At 42.2% G+C, this 11,004-nt stretch overlaps 1 protein-coding gene across 2 annotated transcripts in view; it reads right to left on the bottom strand.

Moving 5' to 3' along the window:
• smg1 (SMG1 nonsense mediated mRNA decay associated PI3K related kinase) overlaps positions 1-11,004 on the bottom strand; it is a 61,776-nt gene that overhangs the window by 6,866 nt on the left and 43,906 nt on the right. For both annotated transcript variants that reach the window (XM_020608178.1, XM_020608179.1), the window contains exons 46-59: positions 10,087-10,280; positions 9,269-9,441; positions 8,887-9,166; positions 8,073-8,345; positions 7,297-7,531; positions 6,913-7,115; positions 6,616-6,772; positions 5,262-5,451; positions 4,696-4,976; positions 4,106-4,315; positions 2,663-2,800; positions 2,093-2,245; positions 1,554-1,733; positions 666-893 (exon numbers count right to left, since the gene is read on the bottom strand). In XM_020608178.1, coding sequence (XP_020463834.1) covers positions 666-893; positions 1,554-1,733; positions 2,093-2,245; positions 2,663-2,800; positions 4,106-4,315; positions 4,696-4,976; positions 5,262-5,451; positions 6,616-6,772; positions 6,913-7,115; positions 7,297-7,531; positions 8,073-8,345; positions 8,887-9,166; positions 9,269-9,441; positions 10,087-10,280 — 2,895 coding nt within the window. The remainder of the gene's footprint in view (positions 1-665; positions 894-1,553; positions 1,734-2,092; positions 2,246-2,662; positions 2,801-4,105; positions 4,316-4,695; positions 4,977-5,261; positions 5,452-6,615; positions 6,773-6,912; positions 7,116-7,296; positions 7,532-8,072; positions 8,346-8,886; positions 9,167-9,268; positions 9,442-10,086; positions 10,281-11,004) is intronic.

The following is an 11,004-nucleotide window of genomic DNA, read 5'->3' as shown; positions in this document are numbered from 1 at the left end:
TCGTTAGAGTTGGTTGTTTAAGCCTTGCTTCTGGCTGCTTGGTTGTACTTGCTGATCTACTCGCGTGCAGTCTCTTCATACCGTGACAGTCGGCATATTCTTTCGGATGCTTTCTTTTGAAGTGGAAAAAAAGGTTAGGTGTGTTGCCATCTGACGCGCAAATCTGCTCACTGCAACACTTGCAAATAACTGTGGTTTGTCCTGTGTCTGCTGGCGAAAAACCAAACCACTTCCATATCACTGATGTCGAGTTTTTTTTAGACACCAACTCCTCTGCATTTTCCCCCATTGTCACTGACGGTGTTGTTTAATCTCATACGAGCTTGTTAACATGGCGGCGCGCCATGTTGAGGGCGGGATCTAGAATGAATGGATCTAGAATGAATGAATAGAACTACAATGGATAGAACGTGCACATATGGCGATACTACAATATTGTTGAAAAAGTGTATCGTCCAGTCCTTAATATCGTCCACGATATACTATCGTCATATCGCCCACCCCTATGTTCAGGCCCATTTATTTTTAGAACACGGAGAAACAGATGGATTTAATTAACTTTGTTGCACTACATGCACACAACGGCAAAAGCCCATTTTTACTACAGTCTTGTAAATGTATTGAAAATCTTATGCATGTGTGAAGTAGCTGGGCCTTGACTGTACCTTAGCCATGGCTCTCAATAGGTGCTTGACGTCGGCAAGTTGGCGGTTGTGGTTGGATAGAATGGTTTTAATGGAGTCAACCAACAGCTGCAGTGTCTCTCCACAGGATTCCAGCTGCTTCTCCTGCTCTTCCTGAGTCCTCCGCTCAGTGCTTAGCCCCTCCTCCAGCTGCCTCTGGGCACGGGTCAGCCAGTCAGGACTGCCTATTGGCAGGTCCAGCAGTGGTCTCTGTAGTGATCAACAAAATCTTAAATAGACTGTGCAGGGTTTTTTTTTTTTATTATTATTATTTTTTTTACCTTTTTTAAATTTGGTTTCCAATAGATAACAGACAAGTAGCATAAAACAAGCTTCAAGTGAGATTTTAAGTAATTAAGCAACAAGAAAATGGGGCAGTTTTGAATGATTTGTCTCCTGCAATGTGCACAAAGACACACATATTTGTGACACCAAACACATTCCTATCAATGGTTTCACACTACTCCACGGATTAACAGGTGGCTGTAATGTGGTAGGTCAAATACTTAAAAATGTGTTTTGCAAATGATTTTTGAAGAAAGCCTGCATTCAACACATTTCTAACAGTTCAAGGAAATAGTGCATCTTGGTACCCCTGAATGTATCATGAATCTGCAGAACACCTTTAAAAATGGGTCTGATCTGGAAACATGATGGAACATGCTTAATGCTTTCTACTGTAAGGATGATATGCCAAAAAAATGATTAAGAGTTTTTTGTTATAACCACTTATAATAATAACCTAATGACTCATCTAGTTAAACAAAAATGTTAGTGTTACAAAACTTCTAATCTCGTTTCCCTAAAGTAAAACCTCTATACAGTTTTGACAGGATTAAAGACTGTACTGAGATCAGAGGTCAAACCCACCAGTCTGTGCAGTAGTTGGAGCTCCAGTGGAGACACTGTGCTGCTAAACTGGGCAGCATAGGAACAGGTTTGCTGGCAGCGCTGCAGCAGGTCAAACAACGCTGCATCCATGTTGAGGGCCTCAGGGGATCGGGTCCGAAGTCCTTCGAAGTTTAGGATGGTAGAGCACAAGAAGGTGACCTGGAAAAAAACGCCAAGAAAAGTTGTAATTTTCTTTAACACTGGTAAGTGGTAAAATGATAAATGGTTTTATACACAATGAAGCGCACAAAAAGCGCTTTACACTATTTCACATTCACCCATTTGTGCACACAAGCACTCACACATCGGTGATATCACCGGGAACAACTTGGTTTCAGTGTCTTGTTCAAGGACACTTTGACATTTGGACCGGAAAACACAGGAATCAAACTGCCAATCCTCCGGTTAGCAGACGATCCACTCTACTTCCTAAGCCACAGCCGCCCGGTCATCTACCAAGTGCTGTGGCTGGTAAGAAAAAAATCCATGACTGATGATTAACATGGCAGCAGTGTTACCTGATTGGTACGTTGATTCTCTCTGGCCACCACAGCACGTCTCTCCCTGATGGTCATCTCAAAGTCCTGCAGGACAGGGGCCAGTGCCGGGTTGGCTCCACCAGCCCACTTCAGACGCTGCTCAATGCTAGCCTCCAGCAATGCCAGCTTCTCCTGAGAACACCAGCAGTCAAACAACACAAGATATGGGTACATGAATATTTTATCACACTGCAAATATTTTATCACACATATACTGAAAAACTATTGAAATTTTAAATTTTTGGGTCTGAATATTTTTGAAAATGAAAGATTTAACATTTCAAAATTAAAGGGATCTAAACACTTTCAGAAGCCACTTTATACCATTAAGTAATGTAATAATACATCTATTCTCCACAGGAACAATATGCAAATAAGTGTAAATATGACAAAAATATTTCTAAACAATAAAAGTCCACAATCAAGAATGTGATAAAAAAAATGTCATTTTTCTGAACTGTGCAAAGCACTACAGTATAGCGCCATCTCTGGGCAGATAAGTCACTGTGTATGGTAAACACAGTATGGTGTATGTGGTGTCATACTGACCTGAACGGTGGCAATGGCTCCCTCATCCTGACTCAACTTGTACAGCTTTTTCTTCATGTTGCTGAGGATGACGGAGCGAGGAGGAATGCTGACACTTGGAGGCTGATTATTGGGGCCCAGAACATCCTCATGCTGCCACTGAAATGGACACAGACACAAAAATAGCGTTACACCTGGCAGAGCAGGCAGTGACAAAGTCGTTCTCTGTTCCATTAGGGATGAAACATTTACTGGTGTCCAGCTAAACTATGGAAAAATTTCTGATAATTAGTTTTACCACTTCAGATTTTAAATATTAAAACTGGGGTCAATTACCATGCTCTGAAAAACTCCAAAGTTAACTAATGTCCAGGGTCAACCAAAGTTAGCTAGAGGTTCTCGGACGCTAGCACAATATGCAACATGGGTTCTTTTGGATCACTGAAAACATGGCAGAACCACCGCACCACTGTTAGAGCAGCTGTCTCCCAACTGGAAGGTTGAAGGTTCGAATCTCGGTGTCTGCAGTCCACATTTTGAAGTGTCCTTGGGCAAGACACTGAACCCCCCCCCCGTTGCCCGTGGTGGCGGTGCATATGCACACAGCGGCCCGGGGCCCTCGGCTCCAAACATAATTTCATTGTACGTGTCACAATGTTACAATGACAATAAATAAAGCTTCTTCAGTTAGTTTAAGTACTTTTTGAAAATTTTCAACACATTCTAATAGTACTGTGATAATACTGATAACTGCTAATTTTGGTCACTATAATCGTGACGTTAAATTTTCATACAGTTGCATCTCTATAGTCCATAACCTTTATTATATGCCTGACCTAAATACTAATCCAACTATCAGTTGAGCGAGTTAAAATAGTATGCTACATTTAATGTTTATATGAGCTACTGACACAAAGTTAATAAAATCCATAAATAGGTATTTGCTCTGTGTGGAAAAAAAAAACAGGGGGATGCATTGGTGGGGGTGTGCTGTTTCATGGTGAGACAAAATACAATCTAGAAAGCTGGAATGGATGGATCTGAGTTTAAACCTTTAAACTGCCAGAACAAACTGCAATGTACTCTTTCAATAATGGATGACACCGTTTCTGCTGTGACAATGCATACCCCTCATTCAGATTAAAGAGAAGGGCTGCATTTTTCCCCGCAGTCTGTCAGAACGTCTGTTTGAAAATGACCTTAGGCTTCAAGTGGTACTATATGCATAGAAGCTTTGAAGATTTTGTGGGGGCTGTTTACCATACCATTTGAGTGAAAACCATTGTTGGGCGTTCACAATAACAGGTACCTACTACTAAATTAACCTTATAATCCAGTCAATACCAACTCTATATAATTCAAGACAATCAACCTACATTTTCGGTGTTGGTGAAGTTAAACATAATGCTTTGAAAAGGATATGTACAGTTTATCAGAAGATTCAATGCACACTTGTGTGGGTACCTGGAACATGACCATGTGCAGCTGGCTCCTCTGCAGGCTGGCCTTGGCAGCCTCCAGGTTAGCCTCCAACCTCCTGAGCAAGTCCACTTTCTTCCAGGCTGTATCGTAGGAGGAGGCCAACACTGTGGCTCTGTTCAGCAGCAGCTGGGAAACCCGACCTGATGCCAAGCTCTGCTCCACTGCCTTCTTACAAAGCTCATCAAGAGACACCTACACAGCCAGGATTAGTGAGAGGAATCTGATCAGATATTGACTGATACGTGGTGATCTTTTTGTAGCCTTTGAACAATGAAACAGTAAAAAGGGTCTGTGTGTATTCTCCAGGATAACAGGTACATCTTGTATTTTTTGGTATATACACTTGAAAAAAGCAAAGTGAGATTAGTGGATATGTAAGTTTTGTTTTGTTGTAACTTATGGTCCTAACCCTGAACCTAATTCTAAACGTAACCCTAAAACCAAGTCTTAACCCTCTAACAGCCCTTTGAATGTGCATCAGAAAGTGAGGATCAGCCAAAATGTCCTCATTTCCACAATCTAAAACCTTGGTCCTCAAAGTATAGCAAAACAAATACACACACCAGCCGTACCTTACTCTCTGCACCAAAGTCTTTTGCCTCCACCTGGGCAACAACATCTAGGCCAAGGGTAGACAGGGTGCTGCAGATGGCTAGACCAAGGGCTTGGCTGGGAAGACCCATGAGCATCTGCCGAACAAATTCTGCTATGAAGGCCTTGATGGGGCGAGTCATTTGTTCCTCACTGACCACTGCCACACCTGACCCTGCTGCACTGGGCCGCCGGTACAGTGGATTTCCCAAACCAACTGGTCCATTTGTAGGCAACAGGTCCTCAGCTGGGGGACAGGTACCTAGACACACAGGATCAATCACATACTTGTCAGACAGCAAGCTGAAAAGCTGACCAGCTTCCTTTGCTCTGCCCAGGAAACACTTAAGATTCACTCCTGTACCTGCTTAGCAGTATAAGAAGGATCAACAATGGTAGCATATTGTTGGATGTCTTCCACAGATGAAGTTTAGCTAAGAAGTCTTAATTAACATCTGACTAGTGATCAAGCAGTCACTGTAGGTGGGTGGTTATAACTGGTTCATCCTGAGTCCTTAACATCTATCTGGCAGTGAAGAGCTCTTACCAGAAAGAGTCTGAGCAAAGGAGGAACACAGCCTGAAGAACTCCCTGGTGGTTTGCAGTCTTTTGAGGAAGAATATCTCATCCATCAGCTGTCGCTGATTCAGGCTGTCAAAGAAGTAGAGTTGTGCGGCTCGGGCATCTCTCAGAACATCCACCTTCCTCCATGCTGATGGCACCTCCAAAGAACTCATCTGAAAATAACAAAAAGCAGAGAAAAACTGGATGAGAAAGAGGTTTTTTTTATACTGATAGCCATAAATAATCTTTATTCCACTAGGAAATGATGCTAATCGTTGGCTCAAAACAAAGAGGATCTATGTATAATCAGTCTGTTTATCACTGGGGAAAAAAAACAAAAACAAAACTACTGCATCTGCTTCTGCTAGACATCTCCATGGGACACTTCAAGACCATATCCACCCAGCAGTTCCAGTATCTTTTGGCACACCAACTCACTCCCACAGTACAGTGTACCAAGCCCAGTTGCAGACCCACTGTCTGCCATCTGTGAAAATCTAATTTAACAGAATAATTTTTAGGTCCAAAGCCAGGAAAAGCTGTATAGCAGAGGTCTCCAACATTTTTCCTCAGGGAACTACTACATTAGGTTACCAGTAATATTTATTCACACAGTATAAAAACACTTGAAGTGATCGCCAAACCAAACCAGCTAAACAAGGTAACCGTTGTATAACCATTTAAATATTATCTAATACTTACTTACACACATCTTGACAACAGCAACTCATTAAACTGACAGCTTGCTCTAGGTTGTGATTTATGCGTGTTAAAGTTTTAGAGTGGAGGCAGTGGATGGGGGTTGTGGGGACCGTGGATGTACAGTATGTACTGTGGCTTCAGGTTCAGAACTGGAACGGCTTGCAACTGGAGCAGGTTTAGTGAGTGAAATCGTGCTGTTTAATGTTCATACCATGCATCCATGGTTTGTTCACAGGCCGGCTGTGTACCTTGTGTGTGTACCTTTGGGTGAGCTACTCACAAACAGGAAGTGAACAACTGATAGCTCACAAGCGACATGTTACTATAATATAGTATAATAAAGGCTTTTGAGTGTGACTAATACATTTGCACTAAGTTACCAACAGCTGTTAAATGCTCATTTGATGTATCAGAGTGGTATGCTGAGGATCTCAGGGACCTTCAGCCTGTGGTTTTAGAATAGGAGGAGGGCTGACATATTAATCTAGACTTGATTCTAGAGGATAGAAAATCTGTATACAAACAACAAGTAAAAAATATCAGATTTGACACAGGAAGGAATATACGATGTCATATTGTGTTATTCACAGCCCATTTTTAGATGTATTACATCTGAAGGAAAGCATGGGTGCTACCTTCTCTGTAAGCTGCCCAAAGGCAGCTTCCAGCTGAGTGAACATGCCGTCAAATGCCACCAGCAACATTTGACCCGCAGACATCTTTGGTGTGTCCTGGCCTGGCCCGTCCATGCTGCGAGGCTGGATCAGCTCAGAGTACTGAGTACGCAGCACCCTGAACACACACACATTTTTTATACATCAGACATGGTCATGGAATTTTAAGAATTTGCAGGTTCCCAGAAATTTAAGACAGACAATGTTGTATCAGGTCAAATGCATTCAATACAATTTACAGCCATTGCAGTTCTTTACCTAGTGATGTGCAGGCAGTGGTCATGGTCCAGGCCTGTGGTAGTCTGCAGACTGTCTAACAAGCCCTGCAGACCTAGGCCATCAGAGCTCTGGTCCACCAGCTGTTCCAGCTCTGCCAACATGGACTCCAGGGTGGGCTCTCCTTTTACCATACAACGCACAGCCTCAGGAAAGATGATCAGACGAAAGTTTGCGTTCAGTTCCTATAGCAAACGAGAAGAAAAATCAGCGTCAAATTCTTTTTTTCCTGTGGTAAAGTACTACCAACTTTCCGTCCTCAAAAAAATTAACAGCTGAAATTGTAAGTTGATTCTTATTTCCATCTAGAGGAAAGGCCTCTAGTTGTAATTCGTTGATTTCACAGCATTTTTGTGGTGAACCTACATGCAAGCAGGTGTATACAGCATTGGCCAGGTACAGAGTTTGGGTGGTAGCTGTAGGTGCAGGCAGCTCCAGGTCATGGGGAAGGAGTGGGCAGCGTTGAAGCAGTGTTGCCAGGGCACTGACATTTCCAATCATACTACAGAGCTCCTCCAAAAACCATGCCCCATCTCGAGATGTCAGATCTACTAGTTGCTCTCCTGCACTGGCTGCTGCCCCCTCCATCACTAGGTTCCGCCTGAGGAGAATAATAATAAAAAAAAAAGAGCTACTTCTTTCTGTTTACTGGCAATTTTATCTTATTCCTTCATTTTCTCACATCCACTTTTCACTTTTTAGAAGCACAATACTTCAAAATAATATGCTGGATCACATCTAGTTGTAGCATTCACTGGATAAAGAATAAATTTATATCAAAACAGCTTTGTACTGACTAGTCTGAAGTATTGTGTGTAGATTGATGAGAAAAAAAACGAAATGAACCCATATTAGGATTAGTGTGACACATAAAATGTGGAAAACTTGAAAGGGTCTGAAAACGTTCTGTATTGACTGAACTTGTAGTGATAAATGAACCCTACTGTAGAGAAAACGCTCACTGGGTGCATATGTACCTTATGTGTCTATACGTGTCAGTTGACACAGAGCATGTAACAGGTGCATCACCCTTGCATTTGTTGAAGCTTCAGGTCAATCCCCCCCACTTTGTACCATTAACTCCCTTTACCATTAGTCTGAATGGACAAACAGTCAAACATGGACTGAAAGCTATGTTAAACCTGCAGAGAGCGCAGAGCGCAGAGGTGATGATTCCAGCCAGACTGAGGGAGCCTGGCTCTCCGTTTTCCTGAAGGAAGACTGTGATGCAGTGCTCAATCTCTTGCAGTTGCTCCTCACAGGCTGCTGCAGTTGTGCCCTCAACCTTCAGTCGTTCTGCTTGGTGCATCACACGCTCATTTGTGTCAGCCACTTGGTGTTGCAAAGTCAATTCCACACTGGACAGGAACTGGCAGGAGGCTTCAGGAGGCTGGGGGGCAAACAGCACCTCGTATCTATGAAGGGAAGGGAAGATAAACTTCAACTTGGGGAATGATAAGTTACAGGAGTGCAAATACACGACAATCAGGACATGAATGAATATATTCATGCATAAACAGAACAATGTGTGGAAAGATGATTTTCCCTAATTAGTGGGTCAAACAACCTTTCAACAACTCCATCAAAGAGAAGAACCTGTTGCTTAGTAACAGCTAAAGAGCTTTAGCCTTTCAGCCATGAGAAGATTTAGAGAATGCTAAATCAGAGCATATGTCAGGCTGAGCTTACAGGTCTAAAGTCCCAAATGTTTTCATCCATTTCACAATCTGCTGTTCAATAGATGTGGCATATCACAGCTATGTAGGAATCAATGTGCAAAGCTTTGATGGAACAAATTACAGAGCCCCTGGCTGCCCAGTGTAGTCTTTTGTCTCAGCTCCTGACACTGAAGCACTGCTATGGAGAATTTACAGGAGACAGCTTTCAGAAAATTCAGTCCACTAAAGTTAATAGGTTGTGTGGCACCAGAAAAGAAAGCCTGCTGCAGTTCCTTACTGTCTGTAGATGTGTTGGCAGCAGTCCACTGTCATGTCTCTCAGTAGTTCCTCCAACCAGGCCTTCCACTGGTGAGCCCGATGGAGTAGAAGGGTAGCCCGTGGGTATAGTAAAGCCACTGTAGCATAGCTGTGCAGCTGCTCCAGGCACCCACGAAGGGCCCCACGGCGCTGCTGCAAGAGGGAGTTCAACTCTGCCTCCAGGCTCTCGCACTGGCTGATCAGATGGGCCTGGCCTGCGTTCTGCAGGAAGGCTGTGGCTGGCACATAGCTAGGAGGACCTGGAAGATTGGACAAGCAGCAATAGCAAGGTTCAACACATTTTTTTTAACTAACTAGTTCAAACATTTAAATCTGCTTGATTTATTTCCAGGGGGCCTAACCAAGATCTATGGGGTTGGTGATGTCCTGCAGCAAGCTGGCCAGCTGGGTGGCCTCCAGGTTAGAGAATGCTGCTTGATACTGGGAGATCCACTGGTCCAGGTCAGCCAGTTTGCTCTGAATGGCTTCTTGCACAGTCCGCTGCCGTGACTGCAGCTGGGTATGTTCGGCATACCTGTGACAAGGAAGGAATATGTGTTCAGAATGTGGTGCTGGTTGTTGTATACAGTATTTTTATAAATATAAAAAGAGACAATGTAAACCTCAATGTACAACCTTCAAATGTAATAAAACTGACCGGTGACATGCATTTAAACATAAAATGGAAACCAAACTGTAAAAATATTCCTTTATATTTGTAGTAAACACTTATACCATATGATACTACAATAGAATTTGAGCAATGCGCCTGTTCCCAGATTTCATCAGTTAAATCTGGAACAAAATAAATCACAATCCACTGGTAAAACTGGAAGGTAGGTTCATAAAATCCTATTAAAATAAAAATATTACAATACCAGCAAAATAAATAAATAAATAAAAACAAAAATATGTAAAAATTCACAAACAAAATAAAATGTGTATTTCTGTAGAATTGGTAATTATATTTTAAATATATTTCAATGACAGCAGTGACATTACAATCCAGAATCTAGACGTATCTAAAGTCATTAAGTATTTAAAAAGTTAGCAGAGAGGTTCCTGGTTATTCCCTTTGGTCTTAATAAAGCTAATTACTCTTTGCATAACCTTAATTCTCAGTGTCAGATCTTCGTTTTAAAATAACTTTGGGGTAAATGAGCATTGTGCCGTTTCAGACCTCTGCTCCAGAGTGAGGATGACATGGTCTGGATGGTTCTCTGCTCCCTCCAGGAAGGCCATCTCCTCTTGCAGTTTGGCTTGTAGTTTCTCCCCCTGGCAGAGCAGCTCCTGCAGGACCAAGTACTCCTCTATAGCCTCTTCCACTTGTGGCAGCACCGCCAGCATCTCATCACGATTCTTAAACCAGTTCACCTGCACAAAGTCCACACAACACACCAATCACACTCAAAAACCCTCTTATGTTTTGCTTCTGGATCATTTGCAGAATTTTAAATGACTTGAGTTCCCTTTTGTTCAAAGTAGCTGGAGGTTTCATTTTCCAGACTTGAACCATATCTTTGTCTTAACCTGGACCAAGCTGTCGACAACTTGCTGCCTTCTTGCCTCTGGCAGTGATCTTAAACAAAAAAGCGCACATTCACTTTTGCCTTCCGAAGTTCATTCTAGTCAGCCCTTACACATAGCCAACACTTACACATTTGCAGAAAACATACAGTGGATTCAGAGAGTTTTCATGCCCTTTCAAGTTTTCCACATTATATGTTTCACGCATCTGTGTGTACATAGATATGTACACACCGAGTTATACTATTATAACATTACATTATCAGCCTATCACTCATACACTGACATAAAAGCATGCATACATACAACGTTGATTGTTGTAGTTGGTTGAGGTGGCACTTGGCTGGACTATTTTGTGTCCAACTACTGATTTAATTTCATTATGGATTAACCTGCTGATTATTTTCTCCATTAATTGACTGACTGGTTTGTAAAACATCTGACAATTAAAATGTCTTCACAATGCTCTAAACTATTATCTAAATAGTTGCTAATTTACTGTAGGGGGGTGACAGCACAGCCAGACTGATCTCATTTATACCTTCACTCACACACAGTGAGTTCTGTTTGC

Source organism: Monopterus albus, unplaced genomic scaffold, assembly GCF_001952655.1.
Source record: "Monopterus albus unplaced genomic scaffold, M_albus_1.0 scaffold92.1, whole genome shotgun sequence".
Classification (NCBI taxonomy): Eukaryota; Metazoa; Chordata; class Actinopteri; order Synbranchiformes; family Synbranchidae; genus Monopterus; species Monopterus albus.
This window is presented reverse-complemented; position numbering and strand designations above follow the sequence as displayed.